This window comes from Barbatula barbatula, assembly GCF_947034865.1.
Source record: "Barbatula barbatula genome assembly, chromosome: 9".
NCBI classification, from domain to species: Eukaryota; Metazoa; Chordata; class Actinopteri; order Cypriniformes; family Nemacheilidae; genus Barbatula; species Barbatula barbatula.
The window spans coordinates 14,439,178-14,459,318 of NC_136772.1; the positions used below are offsets into that span (position 1 = coordinate 14,439,178).

At 38.0% G+C, this 20,141-nt stretch overlaps 1 protein-coding gene across 4 annotated transcripts; it reads right to left on the minus strand.

Moving 5' to 3' along the window:
• Nucleotides 1–9,356: 9,356 nt before the first annotated feature.
• wdr3 (WD repeat domain 3) lies at nt 9,357–19,841 on the minus strand. Of its 4 annotated transcripts, none has more exons than XM_079464871.1 (27): nt 19,727–19,841; nt 19,360–19,568; nt 18,836–19,045; nt 18,595–18,713; nt 18,334–18,412; nt 18,021–18,116; nt 17,735–17,830; nt 17,524–17,625; nt 17,334–17,431; nt 17,152–17,253; nt 16,226–16,456; nt 16,024–16,117; nt 15,664–15,765; nt 15,406–15,491; nt 15,173–15,311; nt 14,509–14,565; nt 14,310–14,410; nt 13,826–13,937; nt 13,411–13,545; nt 12,555–12,605; nt 12,409–12,474; nt 12,237–12,329; nt 11,856–11,906; nt 11,655–11,698; nt 11,441–11,569; nt 10,987–11,080; nt 9,357–10,890 (listed from the first exon to the last, which is right to left on the minus strand). In XM_079464871.1, exons 2-27 carry the CDS (start codon nt 19,531–19,533, stop codon nt 10,735–10,737), a joined length of 2,817 nt encoding a protein of 938 aa, XP_079320997.1. In that variant the 5' UTR covers nt 19,534–19,568; nt 19,727–19,841; the 3' UTR covers nt 9,357–10,734. The 4 variants fall into 4 exon arrangements, with proteins under 4 accessions (XP_079320997.1, XP_079320999.1, XP_079320998.1 ...); XM_079464873.1 differs by having other exon boundaries at nt 9,358–10,890; nt 17,524–17,622; XM_079464872.1 differs by having other exon boundaries at nt 9,358–10,890; nt 19,360–19,549; nt 19,727–19,833.
• Between the last annotated feature and the right edge of the window lie 300 nt (nt 19,842–20,141).

Genomic DNA, 20,141 nt, shown 5'->3' on the forward strand with positions numbered 1-20,141 from the left:
GATACATGCTAAAAACGTTTTACATTTATTACAGTTTTGGCTACTTTTATAAAAGTATTGAAAATTAGATATAGCAGTTTTCCATGAAAGCTTAAGCAGTTTTCACATTGCAAAAATACTGTCTATTAAATAATATCAGTGTTATCCATTTTCTTTTTACATTACACCCATTTTGACAAGTGTCATTCACAGGCCTACATACCTTATTGTGCTGTTATTTGACAGATTTTTACACATTTCTAATATGGGTAAACAAACTGTCAACTTACAACTAACTTTTAGATTTAAAAAACTGTTATTATTTGGGGTGGTTTACAGTATTTTCACACCTAAAGCCATTTGTTTGGCTATATGACTCATGAACGTATGAAAACAAGAATACCTTAATTTGCTAAAATAAACATTCTTGCATCGTTTTATTGACAGTGAAGAAATGGCTATAATCTTTAAAAGACGGTAAGGCAACAGCTCGTGAGAAGTGTTGGTAAGAAGAGAAGAACACACTGACAGGCCCATCAGACCAGCCTCTCAAGATCTTGAGTTAAATTTAGACAGAGGGATTGGATGAGATCCTGGAGACATGCAGGCAGGAGCTGAGACAGTCGGGGAAAGTGATGAGCTCTCCACTTGTTGGACCTTTCCAAACCCAAGCGTGTCTTTCCATCACGTGGCTGTTGACACCTCGGAGCTCAGGCCTCCATCATCTCACATCTTTCCTCCTCAAGCATGTCCAGCTTTTAGAGCCCTGCTATTCAAAAGAGCCACTGCAGATACAAGCTGCAACATAAATCAAACACCGTACACAGGCTCCCGGTAAGACAGACCTTACACCTTAATGCTAAGTAAGTGTCTTTGCTTGTGTGTTTAATTGACACATTGCTTTCAAATAGTGGCCGGGAACGAACAGTACTATCATGCACTGTTCCATTAACATTTTTTCATTGTCATTTATCTCGAAGGTAAGACTACACCACACTGATTCAATAACAGGCTGGCGGAGAGGCAAAACATTGGAATAGCTGTTACAAGATGTACAGCTGGGCTTCTAGAATTTAAGTCATCATTAGAAGATGTTTTTAACTGTGGTGCATTGCTGCTGTCGCTGTCCCTCAAATCAGTGCCATAACCGATTCAGAACTCCAGCCAAAAGATTGTGTCAACTACTGCAAAAAATCATTTACTTAATCTGTATCTTGTTTTCCAGTTGAAATATCTAAACATACTGAAAGCCAGATGGATTTCTTTGAGAAGCATTACATGCCAAGACTTGCTTAATATCTTACATCATTAGTGAATATTTTATGTTTTAAGCATACACAGCACAAAATGTTGTTAATCTTAAAATAAGATTTTTTTGGCCCACATGAGAAAAGATGTTAAAAACATTCTCTAAAAATAAGTGTGTTTAATTTTCGCCTTGTAAGTTAAGGATGTTTTACTATTTATATTTACATTTATATATAAACAAGCAAAAACATTTAAGAAATAATAATAATAACCATTATTCTTATTATTGTAAATAAAAATAATAATAATAGATTATTACTAACTTATATTTAATTAAAACATTTTTTATATTTAATTGTATTGCCAATAATAATATTATTTATTTTTATTTTATAAAAAAAAATTGGCAGCGTATGATAAAAAAGCCTACTTGTGGTTCAGGGTTAAACAGTGGTTTAAACCCCTAATGCCATCAGCTGTGGGTTTGGTGAATACATGAAATCATCATTGTCCCAAACTGCCTGGAGGTTTACATTGTATTTAGTTATCATGTCATTCAAGCTCAGTGATTATGGCTAAGCTACATTCATGCCTTCTAGGTCATAAAAATGTCTCACCTCTGATCTTAAACGTGACACATGCAGCAACACTGGAGACTTCTAGCAGTAAAAGTGTGATCCTGGAGTCTGGGCTTCTGTGGTCTGGACAAGTCATAAGCAAGGTTTTGCCTACGGTCTAATAAACATCACACTGGGATCTGAATGTTACTCCGTTCATAGCAGCGCCCGGAAATCAGTTTGTCAACAATTTGCCCTTTGGCTAGAGCTTTTGAGATGATTGCCAATGCTTTGACAGTTTAAGTAATTGTTAGCAGCTTGCTGATCGCATCGAATAGCCTCCGGATCGCATCAAACTTATTTGGGTGTGAAGTAATTTTAGAATCAAAAGAGGTCAATCAAATCTTCTAAATGATGGATCTAGATCTAGAGCTGATCTTTTCTCACTAGTATCGTATGTCTTGACTCAGTTCCTTTTGTGGTTCTCTTTTTGGTTGGCATGGCCATGAGATTAAGGTCCAGCTGTCCTAGTGAACCTTATCGCACTTCAATATTCCGGTTTGTCGGAAAATGAAATAACTTTTCTGTCCCTGGTGGCAGTGTACGCAGCGGCTGGGACCACCTGACACTGGATTACCCCCATGGAATCCTGGGAATGGAGGTGTCCATTCTTCAAAGCCACACCGCAGGAGATCTGGCATCCCTGAATTGTGTTTATTTGTTGGCACCCTGTCGTGAAAATCTTCCCATCAACTGCATATTAATCTTGTCAGCGAATTTCAAAAAGCTTTCTTCTTTTGCATTCACACTACTCCCGGCTCAAGCCTCTGATGAATTTATGAACCTCTCCTCACCTCCTCACTCAACCTCACTTGTTGCTCCTCTGCCCTGTTCAAGTAAATACATGTGCTTACACAAAAGTTCATACACATGTGCACATCCAGAAACTCACAGGCTTCTTTGGTGGCATGTATCTTACTGAGGTCACTAAATGATACAGTGAGAAGACACCTCTTAATCCTGCCAGTGCCAAGAGCCCACATTCTGTTTCTCGCCAGTGGAGATTTATGACAGGGCACCCTTATCTAAGTGGAATTCGTAACTATCTTAGAAGCTAATTCATGTATGAATTTGAATTCATAATTTGAATAATATGAATCGTACAAAAATGTACAACTTCAGCTTTGAAACACGCTTTTTAATTTCCCATTGGCAAAACATTAAGGAGTAACCTGGAAGTCTGAAAGGTGCAGTATAGTTCACCCAAAATGCAATTTATCTAAGTAAATAATGACAGATTTATATCTTTTTTTGTCAATCTAACGAACTGAGGTTAACCTAAAGTACAAAACAAATGACTTTTTACTATTAAACATAGTATTTATGGTTGTCACCATATCAGATCACTGCAGAATTATTGTGGACAAATTATTTAAAGAAGTCATATGACATTTATGGTTAAAAAACGCTGTATTTTCCACATACCGTGCATCTTTGTATCTCCTCTTTGCCCCGCCTCTCTGAAACACGCCGATCATTTACAAAGCTCATTGCTCTGAAAAGCGAGTTGTGCAATGATTGGCCACTTACCAGTGCGTAGTGATTGGTCGAATATGGCAACCATGCGATGGAAATGTAATGCCCCTTACCATATTTGGAACATAAGGTTCTGAAGCAATTGTACTAACAGGTCCCCCACCTTACTTGCGTTTACATTTGGGCGATCTTCGTCAAAGCATACCAAGAACTGACGTAGATTTGCAGGGTTGTAGTTACATTCGCTTTAGATAGAATGCATCTTTTTTTCCGACACTTACATTTTTGCAATTTTACGTGCCTAATATAGGATGGGCAACTTATAACACACCAAAGATACAAAAAACAAGTACTGCGCCATATGACCCCTTTAAGATAACAATATTGTTGCAATATCTTTATAAAGCAATAAATAATGCTATAACTCAATCTAAAAAATAACTTTAGGCAGGTAAAGAGAGTAAGAATTCGTAACCACTGTAATTCTTAAGTTAAATATTTTAAATGGTATGAAAATTGAATAATTTACAATAATACCATGTAGTCTTGAATTTTATGCTAATAACCAGTATATTTTGACACCCCTAAAAAATAAACATTTCCACCCCTAAACCAGTAGCTTCACAACCTAATTTGGTCTTTATATATTTTAGCATATGATGAAAGTGTCCAGTTTAACTGCACCTTTTCTGTTGCTTCTCATCAAATTTTCAGGTGCTTAATATTTGTGTTTTACAGGCTTTGGGCTGAACATGTGTGATGGGAATCAGGTTGCAGGGGTACTCTTGCACTTTAAGGGTCCAGTGAGAGCTGTAGTCAAGTGAAAGCAGAGCACGTCCCTCAGTACAGCACAGTTAACATACTGCACAAGAGAAAGCTAATCCTGCTTATACATGCCTTACCAGGAAAATGTAGTTTTATACATTCAGAAAATTAAATGACTTTTATACATAGGTTGAGTTTTTAGTTAAAGTTTAAATGATGGTTGCTGTACGGTTCTTTTTTGTATGATCCATATATGGTGTTACAGCAAACAATTTACTGTATAAACACCATGCAGTCTGGCTTGTAATACACCCTAAAATGACAGTCTGGGGGTTTAGAATGCCACTAACAACCAAACCCAAGCAAGGACCAGGGTTACTGAAGACGTTTGATACCTGTTCACCCTGGAACCCAGCTGCTTAGATTTACTGAAATGTTGAAATATGGGAAGAGGATATGGGTCTATCAGAATACAGCAGACGTACCATGATGGGTGTCTCAGTAATGTCATACTTAGAAAGACGGTCAGGGTGCTGAGAGAGAAAATATTATTGGCAAAAGGCCTCACACACTCACACTCTGTTTCTGAAAATGACAATTCTATCATCATTTACATTAATCATCTCATGTTATTCCAAAATATTGTGAAAAATCCACATTTAAAATTTACTGAACAAAATATGCTATCTTATGCAATGACATGAAGACATTTTGTGCCTGACATGTGCAAAATCTTCTTAGAGCCTTCTTTAGGGCCACTGTATATTTAATTTCAAATTACAGATTACAAATTATGTTTTTCTTGTGCATTGCAAGTAATATCAATCAAATTGCATAATCAACTAACATTATAAAGATCAGTTTCATTCATTTTTTATAAACTATTAAATTCAAAAATTCCTTTTATTTTCCAGCTTTCGGCCCATGCAGGACCTCAGTGATGTGTGATTTTACGTCTCTTTGTGCTTGAATCTCCATAAGAGCAGCAAAATATCTTTAGCACAGATTGTGTAAAGATAAATCTCACTGAATAAATGTTACAGCGTATGACAGCGTCACAAAATGGGGTTGAAATTAAATACTGGGATCCACAATAAATACAGACTGTACTGTAAAATGTCAAATGGTAGATTTAAACCGCTTTCATTTTATGGGGCATTGTAATAATGACACATATCCAAAAAAACTTGATGGTGATGTAATTGAAGCATGCAAGACATTTTATTGCTTGGAGAGATTTATGGCCATGTGACACATGGGCCGGATAAAACGTAACTCAAGACACCAAGAAAATGAGAGAAAGGCACCCAAACAGTCGCCGCTCGGAACCGCTTATCTTGCTGAACTGAATAGATCTTTGTTATAGTCTTGCTGACAAAACAACGAACGCATGTTTCAAAGAGATTGTATCTCCCTCCTAGGCTCTCTTCCTGCAAGTCTGGAGAAGATCTCTGGAGATCAGGCCTGGCTCTGTTTAGTCGGTGCTAAAAAGGTTATCTGCAACGTATGAAGGTGCTAAGCAGAGATCTTTCAGTGTGAGCATATGCCTCAGGGTGTGTGTGTGTGGATATGTGTGTGCGTGTCTATCCTTATTTGTGCAGTACTTCAGATGGGAGGGGGGTCTCTCCTAATAGTTTTATTAAATTAATCACATGAGTGAGAGATCAACCTTGGCCAGGGGGCTGCAGGAGGCCCGTCCTCCGTATCGACACGGTGATGGCAGGCCATCGGAATTCCAGTGCTGAGCCATGAAGGAATAGACAACTTCAACAGGACCGTTCATCCACACATGAGACAGAAAATCGGGGGCCCTGCTCTTTAACTTAATTAAACACTAATATGAAGCAGTCAGTGCATCTGCCTTTGTTGTAAGGGGTTGTTGGGAAGGTTCTGGGCCTCTTGGTGTGTGCTGATGCTGCGGTGTTGAGATGTTATTAGTGCAGGATTACACCAAACCCCAGGGCTCTCGGGGTTGCTCGCTTGGCTCTCAGAAGCGTGATGGCGGTGGAGGGGCCTCTGTGATGTGGGCCTGGCCGAGGTGTGATCACTGGCCAAAAGATTAGAGGGAGATCTATGTCTCAATCCTGTCGTGCTGACAGATGGAAGGGAAGTGGTGGACGAACCTTGAATCGTTCTACATTCACTTGCATTCTCATAGATCGTCATACGCCCTGATGTCCTCACCTGCCTTTACCGAGAGTTTGAGATTCAACCAGCATCGCCACAAAGACCATCAAATAGTAACTTGAACATGCATGGAGATTCATTCAGGAGGGCCGTCTGAAACATTCTAGGCAGGTTGAAGTGTATATATCCCTCGGTTTAACTTCACACCCCCAATGTGGAATCTTTAGTGCTAATTTGAGAAAGTTTTACTGGGTAGTCTATGAAAATAAAGGCATGTGTTTGATGATTGACAGATCGCTCGCTGCTCTGGGTGGTCTTCGTTGCGCTAGCATGGGGGTGGGATGGTTATGACAGCTTGCATCCCTTTAAGACGTTTTTATTTTGTCCACCTTCTTTAAAAAAAATAGAAGCAAACCTTAAAGGGACTGACCATGCAAGGCATGAATATCGCATCCCCAAAGGCAACTCGACATGTGAAGCTCAGATCCCACATGTTACCAGTAACGAAAAACCCTAATGAATCCAACCTTTCACTGACTTTTTTCTATAATTTGGTTTTCACGGCTCATTTTTGACAAGGTCTACTTTCAATTCTTCACAGACCCTAGGTAGATAGTCTCGTTGGCCTTTCCTGAAGGTTTCCTTCAATTTAAGCCTCACAAATATACTGATCCATACACAGATTCTTAGCTGTGACTGACGTTGTCCTCTAATACTGTTTGGATGTCTCAGGCTTTCCTCACAAGGATGTTTACACAATAAGACCCCGGTGACCTGTACAAACATCCATTAATTGGAAGTAATTACATCTGTTTCCAACAGCACACAAAATCCAAGCATATCGGTGGACAAAACAAAGAGATTCCCATGACAGGGGATCCCATTATCCACACTGATCCTCTCCTCAAAATTACGGATGTTTAATTTTCGTTACCACACCTGTTGTGGGACAGCTGAGCCCACCAGTGATATTCATATGACACAGGGACTAGTTGTCACACTTACTCAAGTGAATATAGGCTATATTAGGGTTTAACTTCCAATAGCGATTTTTATACAGGTTAATAGCTTGAAGTATTGGCTAAAAAAACATTGCTGTCCTTCCGAAGCCTCAGAAACCACTGAATTATTAAATCATGTGGGGCCAAAGTTGACAAGCACTTTTACATTTTTTTATTTGGTTAGACATTTGAGTATGGAGCAAATATGGAGATAGCGAAAACTAAAATGATCGGTTACAGTATATTTGTAACAAGAACAAAATCTTTACAGTACAGCAGTTCTAAAAACACAACAGAATTTGTAATCACACATTTTGTGCAAAATTACAATCAATAATATGCGACAACATTCTCATAAACAACTTGCCCCTCTTTTATTTCGTATACTTAACACATTTAGCATGTAGCCTATAAAGTTTCTGCATACATGATCTTAAAAGCCACAGGAGACGCAAGCAATGTATAACACGCAGCTGTGAGGGTCTCTATAGCGTTCAACCATTTTATTTTAGTGCGAAACAAGACAAGAAAGTATTTTCTCACCATAGATCATTTGTTCTCTTAAAGTCTGTGCATCCGCATCTGTAACTGAGCTCAAAAAGACATCGGAAACAAGTCATTTGAGCTTTCAGGAACAAACCTGACTTATTCGCTTGATATTTCTACACGATTGACATTTATAGTGTGAGTACCTGACTTAAAGAGAAAGCCCTATAATATTTGCAAAATACAGTTGCGTTTGCCCTACTTCGATCATTTTAGTTCATTTTAGCTCTAAGCTGCATTTATATACACTCATTGTGTTTTGAAAGCCAATATTAGCCAGGCTGTTTGTATTTAGTTTTGTTTGGAAAGCATATTTGAACTGATCTTATTTAAGACCAAGCGCTGCTATGATTTGCCCTTTGCAAGTTTTTGTCAATACATTATTGCAGGTTTGCTTGTGCAGAACAGATTCATGTCTGGATATATAAGAAACGATGTAGATCCTACCTGTCCTAAACATGTCAATGACGGTTTTTATTCTTTACCCCGCTGTACTACCCAAATCATAAATCAAGAAATGTAAATCTTTAAAAGTTGTGTGCCATTATAAAAGCCTATTTCAGAACAAATCTGAACATTGTGCCCAGAATCGATCTGTATTTATTTTCCTTGTTTAATTGGACAAATGAAGCACATTCCTCCATGGAAATATAGGAGCATTATTGTTGGAGAAGAATAAACAGAGAGCAGTGCAGAACAGATTGTAAAAGGGCAGAATAAACAGTGAACACTGAGCAAAGGATCGAATGTCTGTTTATAGGGCATACTATGAAGTGAACGACTCTAAAATGACTAATTACATCAGCTGTGTGGATTTCTGTGAAAGAGCTCTTGAAAATATCAGCGTGGTAGAAATCACTGTTCAAATGGAACTGACATATCAATGGCCTATAAGGCAGTTTCTAAACCACAACCAGTGACCTTTGGTGAATCCATATAACAGCCCAAATCCATGAGGGCCAATGTTGGTCACAAACGTTCTTCGGAATATTTTCTTCTGTGTTCTGCAGAAGAAAGAAAGTCTAAAATGGTTTGAAATGACATTACGATGAAAAAATGGGGGAAAACTTCCTTGAAGTCATTGAGCACAAGCATTGTACTGATTCTTGGATAGGACAAAAGTGTAGACTTTCTATGTTGATCTTATAAAAAACCAAATCCTATCCATTCGCACAGTAAAACTCAGCAAACATTTCTGCATTTAACATTTGGATAGACAGACATCTCGGTGTATTTTGTAATATCTAATCAGGTTTTAGAAAAGCAATGCTGCCCCCCAGTGTTTCACCATGGCCATTTATTGTGACAGCTAAATATTCTTGTGCCTAGCTTTTAGACATCTAAACAAAGTCTGAACATTGTTAACATCTTGACAGCTTCCTTGAATTGATGAACACAGTAGCATCCCAAAGCAATGATTTTGTGTTTAATACCGTTATAGGAATACAGTGCTTATTTTATAACTTTTATCACCCAGAAGATGATTGGCAACTAATATCCAACATGTTAAATGTTACATGTTAAATGGTTGAAGGTTTAAACCTTTTTATGGTGGTCTGATCAATGCTTTTGTATGTTAGGGACTGTGACTGCAAAGTGTAATTTACATATTTTAATTGGTTCTGTCTGAACAAAAATAAACATCAATACATCAAGAAACACTTAACATGTACCTGCACAGGTCAGAATACCTCACAACAAAATATGCTTTTTTTCATAAAAATCATTATTTTCATTAAGGAGTGCCACAATTACTGATTTCCAGTCAAAGTAATAAAGCAGAAAAAAGTTATGAGGTGAAAAATGGCCGGTAGATGTTTTAAATCAGCTAGATGACTCAAGTGTTGGAGAACTCTAGAGATGTCATAGACGTTTCATGAACACTCTCCATGCTGTGGATGTTATGAGGACTCTTTATTGCCATGAAAAATATCAGGCTCAATATTAAACAAAATTATTTCCGGACATAGTTTACAAAATTGATTCAGACCAGGATTGTTCGGTCTACAATTAAACAAGAGGTTTTAACCACAAAAATCTATGTATCAAAAATTTCAAGAACATTTTATCACACCATTCAAACAAATTGGTATACAGTTTACATTCAAGGTAGCTACATGATTCATTTGAAATGCACATATTGCTCTATAAAACATGCCTGTGTATTATTAGCACATCCTGTTTGAGGGGGATTAACACAGAACGTGTTCTCTTGTGACCCTTTTCAGAGGAATTTTTAATATTGGTAGGTGTGACATTTATAGTTTCGAGAGCCGGACCGGACTCATAAAATGCTGCAAGGCTTTTTACGACTTCATAAATACACACTTCATTTGCTTTTTTCATTGCTGCTGGACTCGAGTCTAAATAAAAGAGAGGTTTCATTATTTTCATTACACTGATGATGGGAATGTTGACGCGCAGCAGGACAATAAAGTGCGAGAGGCAAGTGTGAATCTCTGCTAAGACTCTGTGTCAATGAAAGCAGTGAAATATGTGTTTGAATTTAGCCGCATCGTTATGATTCTCTTTCCAGGTTGTGAATTATGAATTCCACATATGCATGGGCTTGTTACAGTAAATTTAAGCAGGTTATGAGCTCAATAAAATCTATGGGAATCTCCCACTGCTGCTCGGAGGTAAACATGGCCACAGCCGTAGAGAAAGACCGAGCTAAATGAATATCACTACAGAAATCTCTTCTATTTTATCAGGTTTACGATGATAAGTAGGATGAATGCCAGTGAAACATTATGTCTTCATATTTTTATCCGTTCTTCCTTTATAAGCATGACTAGGAATATTGGGCATTAAAGAAGCGGGTAAATCAACATATTAGTTTGATCATATTTCAAAAAACACAATAGTCTCAGTCTTTAAATTCTAAGAAATTGGCCTTTATGTACTTCACAATTGGTACAAATTACAAACAAACTTTTAAAAACTTTTTATTTTGTCATTGCGACCTGCAGGTTTTATGTAATGGTTAGAACAGCTCTTTCGCGTTTCTTTCTCTTCCTTTTCTTCTCCTCGAAACGGTCTGTGGCATCAGCAAAGAACATCACGTCCTCTTTGCTCTCGATCTCCCGCTGAAGGAACTGAAGGCCGGCGCTGTTAAAGCCCAGAACGTCCTGAATGTCAGGAGGATAGAAAAGTTAGCTTACGTGAGCTGAATGCGTAGACGGTGTGATCGCACAGGCACGTGAATAAAAGGAGGACACGCTGACCTTGATCTCTCGCACTTTGGAGATTGTGTTGGTTCTTAACTCATCAATGACAGTCAGCAGCATCTGATTACTAGTGATCTGACCAAAGTGCACTCTGGGAAATTAAACATTAAAAACTATTAGTAAAGAGCAAAATCAAAGGGGCCTTTGAAGATACTGTTATTACTTAATGCCAATACTCATTATCAACATATTGTCTTTGATACACATTTAGATTAAAATAATAAACATATCCAATAATGTTAGGATGGGTTAAGCAGAGACCGATAGTAAAAATAATTCATTTCTGCATATTTGAATATGTTTTTTACAATTATAAATTGCATCAAATTAAGGAAAGGATTGCTTTAAAGAATACATTAAATTTAGTTTAAGATTTTCTTTTATTAAATATTATTATCAATACTAATGTGATAGCTGTATGAGGCTTATAAAAATGAATGTGCTTGAGTACCTGAGTAGAAAGAAAAGACAGCGGCACACCAGCTCCACCTCCAGGCCCTGCTGCACGTAGATTTTGAAGAGCTGCAGCAGGTCTGGAACGTAATGAAACGGCAGCACCAGCAGAGACACTTCCAGCTCACTGTCAACAACAGAGATAGAGAGATGACGTGATGGATAAATAAAAGTGAAAAGATGCTCTGATTGAGCCAAGGATGAGCTCTTACCTCGACCGAACCTTCTTTATCACTTCCAGAACATATCGAGAAGGCTGCAGAAATGACGACATTTATTCAGTAAAGTGTCTCGCTTCTAAATTTTGCTTTTAGTAAGAGATTCATACATTTGACCCTTACTAAAAAAAATATTTACTCTTCAAAGCTGCTTTTTATAAACCATATATCATGATTAAAAAAAGAAAAGCTCACCGAGATATTTCCAAAAGCCATCAGTATGGGGTTGATCTTTGGAGGTGGTAACTGCAAAAGAAATAAACTTTAGAACTTCCAGGCCTTATAATGTATAGACGGTTGGGACTGAATGCAAAGTAAATCAATGTATTTATTTTATAGTCATATTACACTGTGTATTAATTCTACTTAAATTAAAACTACTCAACAGTCATTTATTCTTTGTGTAGGTCTACCGGACGTTTGAGCAACATAATAAGTTTAGGTTTTTCTGTTGAAACAGTCTATAGACTAAAACAGATATTGTTAGAATAAATATTCTTTCTTTTGCGTGCATCTGTAATTTCAGTTTTGGATGTTGTGTACATCTCTTATTTCAGGAATATGTCACGTGCACACCTCCTTCCCAGCAGCCTCACAAGCGAGTCTGTGCTCCTCCAGTCGTTTACTTTCCTCTCTATAAAGCTCAATAGACTCCATTATCCGCTCCGCCTGTAGAACAAGAACAGAGCTGTCAGTGCTCCATTGCTATATATTAAGATTAATTCTTTATCTGAATTAATAGATTTACAGCTTTGACGGTCTCAACGCTCTTCTTCCCGGCATGCTCTGCTTCTCCTTTAGTCTCTCCAGGGACCTGCAAGACACATGGATAACAATAAGACTACACAGAAACAAAGATTTGGCCAACGTTTTGGGTTCAACAGTGTTACTTACCACAGGTTCATCCCCTTTGGCCAGTGACTCCTCAAATTCAGCCTCTCTCTGCTAAAAACAAAACAAAAAAACAGAATCAGTTTCAACCGATTTATTTTAATGTTGTGTACAGCCGGGGGGGGGGGGGGGATTAAGAGACCATTTTTAAATAATTTTACCTTTTTTTAAATGTTCTACATATGTGTTTAGGAAAAATTATCATCAATATTTCACATGAAATATTGTTTCTATTTGCATTTATTTGCAGAAAATGAAAACTGGAGAAACAGGGCTGTATTTTTTAAAACCTCAAAAACTGCAAAGAAAACAAGTTTGTATTCTTTTAAGCAACACAACAGAAATATATGTCCCTGTACTTACGAATGCACAAAAACTATGTTTTAAGTGATAACCTGGATTTTTATTAGATTTCATGTGTCTTGTCATGCTGTCAGTCTTTTACATTGCTGTTGGATGACTATGTCACTTCTGAGGTTAGATTTTGTTGAAATGTAACACTGACACTGGAATGGACATAATACATCTAGAAATGCTTCTTAAATGAAAGTTTGGAATGGGCTCTAAATTTTCTTCCATGGCTGCATTCATAATGGGTGCACTTTTAAAATCTTCAAATATTGGTCTGAATATTAAAAATACAAAACATTCACATCTTAATCAATGAAGAAAAATACCAGTTATGTTTTATTTTATTATTTAAAAAATCAGTGTGTGTTTTATTTTAGACTAATACTTTTCTTTGTTAATGCCTGTGCTACTTATATTATATGTTTCCGGTACTAAGAATCCAATAATGTAATTCCTCATGATTACTTATATGACCAAAAGCCAGATTTTCTCCAAACCAACCACTTACCATCTCCCTCTCTTCCTCCAGAATGATGGGTTCCCTCGTTCTCTCCCACAGTCTGAGGGACTTATCATGAGATGAGGTGACAACGTAGTCTCCACTGGGGCTGATGGCCAGGCACCATACCTCACGATGATGACCCTTAGAAACATCAAATCAGGAGTCAAATACTGCCAAGATTGCAGAAACGTTTCTCATGATTCCATATTTTCAATCTACCATTGTAATATTGATTAGGACTTAAGTAAAACCAGACGGCAGCTTACATAACGCAAACTATTCCACACATTAACTGTCGTCTGCACATCTTAACTGTAATCCTCTCTATAAGAGCTACTTCCACCTTAACAGCCTTTGGCAAACTCATTCAGGCAATGACAATATTCCTACTGGTAAGAGTCCAACTATCAGAGAGGATCACCTCCAACGTCTGGATGTGCTCAAATTTGTCAGCGTCCCACTGCTTGATCTTTCTGTCCTTCCCCGCAGTGAAGAACAGATGGGTTTTGGGTACAAACTGAAGAAACATGACACTAGAGAGAAAAGACGACAGTAAAAAAACAGCAGATGACAAATAGCAACCATCTGGGCTGATGTCATCATCCCATTACAGCCCACAAGAACCAGAGAGACGTCAACACATAATACAGGTGACACCTGACTGAACACAGAAATCACTGCACTTGTCATCAGCCAAAACTGGATACATCATAACTTTCAATAACAATGTAACTGAAAACAACGCAGCAGCTATGCGTCACTATCAGTATATGCGAGCAGCGTTTAGTGCATTATGAGAAAATGTAAGGTCATCAGGACTATGGCCCTCCAGGATTGCCATTGACTTTAAGCAAGCAATATAAAAAGTACAATTTACGTATCTACAAGAGCACACTTTTTATTACCTGTCGTCATGTGCAAACATAGAGCGATGACAGTCTCCGAAATCCAAACCCCAGATCTTCACGTTTCTGTCTGCTGAGCCTGTTGCTATTAAAGTGCTGTCCTGAAGAAATTACACAGCAATCCACAAACACCAATTTAACAAACATGCTATCAATCTAAAACACTCACAGGATGTGTAGTCTCAGGAAACACACTTACATGTGAAATGTCCAGGCACAGAACGGGCAGTTTGTGTCCATAAAGTGAAAGGAAAAACTAGAAACAAATGAGACGGAAGAAAAACATCACATTCAACATAGTTACAGTTTTTTTTATTATATTCCTTACAAACAGCCGTTATTAACATCTGTCTCAGTTGATCCGATCACAAATTTAATTGAGTTATATCATCATGCATTCATTATCTTTAGAGATGCATTTGAGACATATACGCAAGTAAATTACATTGAACTCAAAATGTTCCAGCGTCCAACTATACGCGAACAGCACGATTTACCGCGTTTGGTGTGAACTCTATAAGATGCGGTCATGTTTTCACTTCTTTGCCAAAGATAGCGTATTAAACAAAACACGCTCTGTAGAACAGTTTGTCAGTTTAGGGCTACTGAAGAAAAAACTTAATGGAAGTCCTTGTAAGGGGACCTGCGGTATATTTATATAGAAATAGCTCATTCTAAGGTAAATAAAACAAAGCTTCATTATGTAAAATCTTTATACACCCCTGAAGAAATAGTTATGTATATTATACTTCACTTCGGTCAATAGATCCTCTGAAAACTACCGATTGGACCGTTAAGTATAAAAAAGACATCACCTTGAGCATGAGCTAAATTTTATTATGTCTACAGTGCTTGTGAATTACCTTTAGAGTATCCGTGTAAAATATTTTGACCGTACAGTCGAGTAGAGACACAGCCAGCAGTCTCTGGTCAGGGCTATAGCGTACACACAGCACATCCTCATCTAACTGCAGGGTACGCATGTGCTTCACAGTCAATCTCCTGTAGATCACGAAAAGCAATATTATATTAAAGCGAAGGAGACAACTATAGACTCAAAAGCTGGCCGATAGCACCTTTGTCTGGGAACACTCACTTGTTCCTCGCAGTATCTTGATCCTTTATGAGCTCAAAGTCCCAGAATTTCACGGTCTTGTCAGCACCCCCGGTTACAATCCCGCGCTATACCAAAAGACACACAAATCAAGTGAAAAAAAGGTCAGATGTGTTCACATAAACCTGAAATCCACATTGACAGCTTACAGACCATTTGGAATATATTCAGAAAGTCACTGTACAGAGATGGATGGTGTTTTGCAGAGATGAGTTGCTCTGTTTGAGGTCAATATTTCACCTGATCTGGAGACAGACACATGGACCAGAGAGCTCCTTCATGGGCATCAGTTGTCTCGAGAAGGCTGCCTGATGCCAGGTCAAAGATCTGAATCTTGCCACTCTGACAAAACATAACAAACACAATAAAAGCCCCAAAGAAGTGAGAACTAAAAACTTTTCTAGCAAAGGTTTCTAACAAAGAATACGTTTTGTCTAGGACTAAAAAGTTTGTGTTGGAGAATCATCATGGTATCCAGGAAATCGTCTAATGTGGATAATCATACTTGCATGTTTCATTTGAATACAAGCCGTGCACCAATGGTTGATGTACATTTTTGGCTAAACTTTTCCTTTATCACGTATGTATCGTGTATCGTACCTTTGTTCCTAAGATGATCTGTCTGTCTCCAGGAACAAATAATGAGCAGAGAGCATATTCACATCCCATGGTTCTGATGACTTGCAAGGTGGACCTGATAGAAGATACTTTTATCATAAACTCGAAACCTATGAAGCCAAACCAATGCATTCGTGTCTCTCAGTAAATTACAGATTATTTAGGATTGGTTGGCTTCACTCACCTATTCCACACTTTGACAGTTTCCCCAGAGGCAGAAAGGATAGCTATGTTATCTGAGCTAAAAGCCAGCGTTCTAACATCTGTGCGATGACCGCTCAGCGTGAGCCGAGAGGTCTTAGTGCCAGTTGGATTCTTCTCTGTGGTCTTGATAGTGAAGGTCTCAACTGTGTTATTCTGCAGTAAGAGAGCAATGTTCATCTCTCCATTAGGAGAAAGAAGGCAATCCATTGACCTGCAAAATAAAATGTCATTTCATGTTTGTTATAAATTCATCATTCAGACTGAATTCAGACTTTTCGTACAGAGATCCTGGAAAATGTGTCCCGGGATCATTCGATTTTGTTCATTCACACTGCCAGGGATTTTCTGGAATCTGTGCGTGTGTTCACACACATCCCATGAGGATCCCGTAAAGAAACGTGGCGAAATACACTTCAATGTAATTGGCTTTTTTTGTCGTGAAAAATGGGCTGATCACACTGAAGGATATTTTCTTGCAGTGTTTTAGGTGGCTAAATAGAAAGAGAACTGCCTTCATTTATTTAGTACAAAATAGGCCTAAATAATCTCTCTTTTTTTGGTTATTATTCTGTACCATATATTGTTGCTTTTTAAAAATGACAAAGTCGTCAGTTTTAAAACCAATTTTTGTATTGGTTAATGCAGAACAACGTAGAGCATTGAGGCAAAAGAACCTAAGGTGGGATACATATAGCCCAACAAGATTACGATAAATATAAAATGTCATATGAAAAAAAACAAAAGCAAATGGTTCAGGCTTGTTCAGTGCAAATTTACAGAGCCTTAATGAAAAATATAACGGAACACTGTGAAGTAAAAATGTTATTGTTTTGTATTAAATTGCATTTTCGTGTTAATAGTTTTGATAAACGTAATTTCAAGTTTGTGTGAACGGGTTTAACTGACCTAATTTTGGAGGAAGCTCTTATGTTTGCCAGTTTCTCGATCTCATCGGTCAGCTTTCGCTCCACTACCGGCTCAGGTACATCCTCTCCTGCTTCCTGAGACCTACAGAACAGATTATTATTCTTTATTAATAAATGGATTGGGTCTTGTGCTCAGTACATTTTAAAGAGACGGTCACTGACCTGGCTTTCTTCTTGGCTTTCTTTAGTTTTTTGTCCATCTTTTTCTGGATCTCCTCTTCGGAAAACACAGTAAAGACTTCAAATGTAGCTTCTAGGCCCTGTAGAGATGTTTTGAGCTACTGTATCAGAAGATTCCACATTGCTGGTTTCACAAAAAATAATTGCGATAAAAAACATGGAATTCACATACATGGCACGCCAGCACTTTAGCCTTAGCATCTGTAACCAAGGAAACAACCCTGTCTCTGGATTCCCTAAGAACAGAACCAGCTTTCATACAGCTGACAATCTGCTGTAGACAGAAATCAGACCTTTGTTAAGCATTTGAGAAACACATTTTTCAAGTGAAGTTTACTTTGATCAAAATGAATGTCAAGTGAAGTGGACAGAGGAAATATTACCTCTTCTGAATCTTCATCAGGACCTTCTTCCTCCTCTTCGTCATCTTCAAGAAGACTTTTGACTTTCTTTTCATGGGGCTCCCCTGCCGCCTTGACCTGTAAATAAATGTTAATGTCATTCTAAATTTGCACTAAATTCATATTCAATATACTAACTGACATACAATGCATTGATTCAATGTATGCTTGACCTGTTTTTAAGTGCCCAAAACCAGATAGTCAGAATGTAAGTCATAGTATAGGCCTACTGTCAATATTTGGCAGTTCACGTGCAAGATCTTATTACCTCTTCTATGTACTCAATATCCCATGCTCTGAGCTCACTGTCGGCAGACCCGGTGAGCAACCTGTTCTCTTGGTTCAGCAGAACCATTCCCCAAACCTGCAGAGATTGAACAAAGGAGGCTGTATTTCTACATATATCTGGACAGTACTGCAATCACATTCTCCAAATATAAACAAAGAAAATTCATTTTTATTGTAATATAAAACGTCGCTGTAGCCCTGAATATTTTAATCAAAAACGTCCTAAACCATTACATATTTTATAGTTATCAAAGTGACTAGAAAGCATTTCCATCAACAGCGAAGCAAATTACCTCACTGCGATGTCCCACCATGGTCTTAAAACAGTGTTGTGTGCCCAGGTCCCACCACTTTACAAAAGTGTCCTTGGAGCTGTGGGAACATGACATACCCTGAATCAGACCAGGAGCTGCACAAACTTGCTAGTTAACACGCCGTTACTTAATGATCGTGCAATGTGCTATGAAATGTTCTTTAGTATTGACATATTACATATTAAACGTTGATTTTCATGACAAAATAAAACTTTGGCATGACATATACAGGTTGATTACCTTGTAATCAAAAGATTTTTGTTCTCCAAGAACAAAACTTGCGTGATAGCATCTTTGTGCCCTTTGAGTCTATACAAACCGCATTCATTGATGATATCCCACACAATCACATCTGTGTCCTAGAAACAACAATAATACACGTATTAAATCTGACCATTCCTTTTTTCATTACCTGAATTTAAACACTGAACCACTAAAGTAGCAGTGCAGAATAAAGAGAGGGCTTTCATTTGCGTCTCACCCTCGAGCCAGTGACAAGTCGAGCACCCAGCGCATCATATTTCATGATGGAAACGGCTGATTTGTGTCCATTAAAGGAGATGTTGCTTTCCCCATTAAGCAGACTAAAAATCCGCACCCCTCCATCTTCATACCCCACTGCTATGTGGACACCATCAGGAGACGGGCACAGGTATGTCACCTCGTGCTTTTTACCTTCAAGAATAAGAACCTGGGGAATGACAGAGGTGAAAATGGAGAGTTAGTGTAAAGCTTTACTATACTGATGAGTGATGGGCAGCGCTTTAATAGACACTAGAATGGTCTCTGCGGGCCTCTATTAATAGTGTGTTGGTTTGTATTGGTGTGATGTTATTTGGAAACCAGTAAGCCATTATCAATACATCTATAAAATGCGTAAAACACACAGAATAAGATCTTTTGTTATGTTAAACGACTGATGGTTAATATGGTTATTACTGATGGTATATGTAAAGAAAACGTTCGGATGTTTTTCAGCAGAGAAGTACAATGCTGTAGGTTTACCTTCTCAGCTTTGCGCACATCCCATATAAACACATGCTCGCAGGCACCGACAGCAACATATCGACCCTTCTCGCCACGCCTAAGGGTAACAAAAGCGATGTTGGACTTCTGACTGCCGATCACTCCAAACACAGCGCTTGTCACATAGCGCAGGTACTGCTTAGTCAACCCCATAACAAGCCAGAGGTACCTGAGGACACAAAGTAAACCTACAAACAGGCACAACCCGTGTCAATGCTATGCTGCACAGCAGCATCAACCCACATGTGGTTTGCTCGTATCATATGCACAAGCTGATAAATGTGAGGTTAAAACAAAGTAATAACGTTTCTAATCAGTAATGACGTCAATAAAAGAAGTTACATACGTGATCGATGTGATTTATTTTGTTCTTTCAATCCTTTACAGTAACACTTCAACGCACATTGAGAACTTCGACATGCTTTTTCAGTCACACGTGACACCAAGGCGAATATAGTAGATTGCCGAGTACATCTTCCCTTAATAAAGCAAATACGGTTCTAGGATTTCTCTCTTGTCATTTGTATCAATTTCGTGTTACAAACATATTATACAATTTTAATTTATTATTTCCAGTGCATATCATATTTATTTATCTTCCCCTGTCCATTGTTTACGTACTATCGATTGCTTTGGTCTGTGAAGTCATGTCGCCGTTCATGAGGCAGAGGACGTGCATTGATGTGTTTAAAATAAAAATAATTGTAAAATTGTTGCTATTTAATATTATGTTAGCTTTGCATACAACTTATTTAAATTGC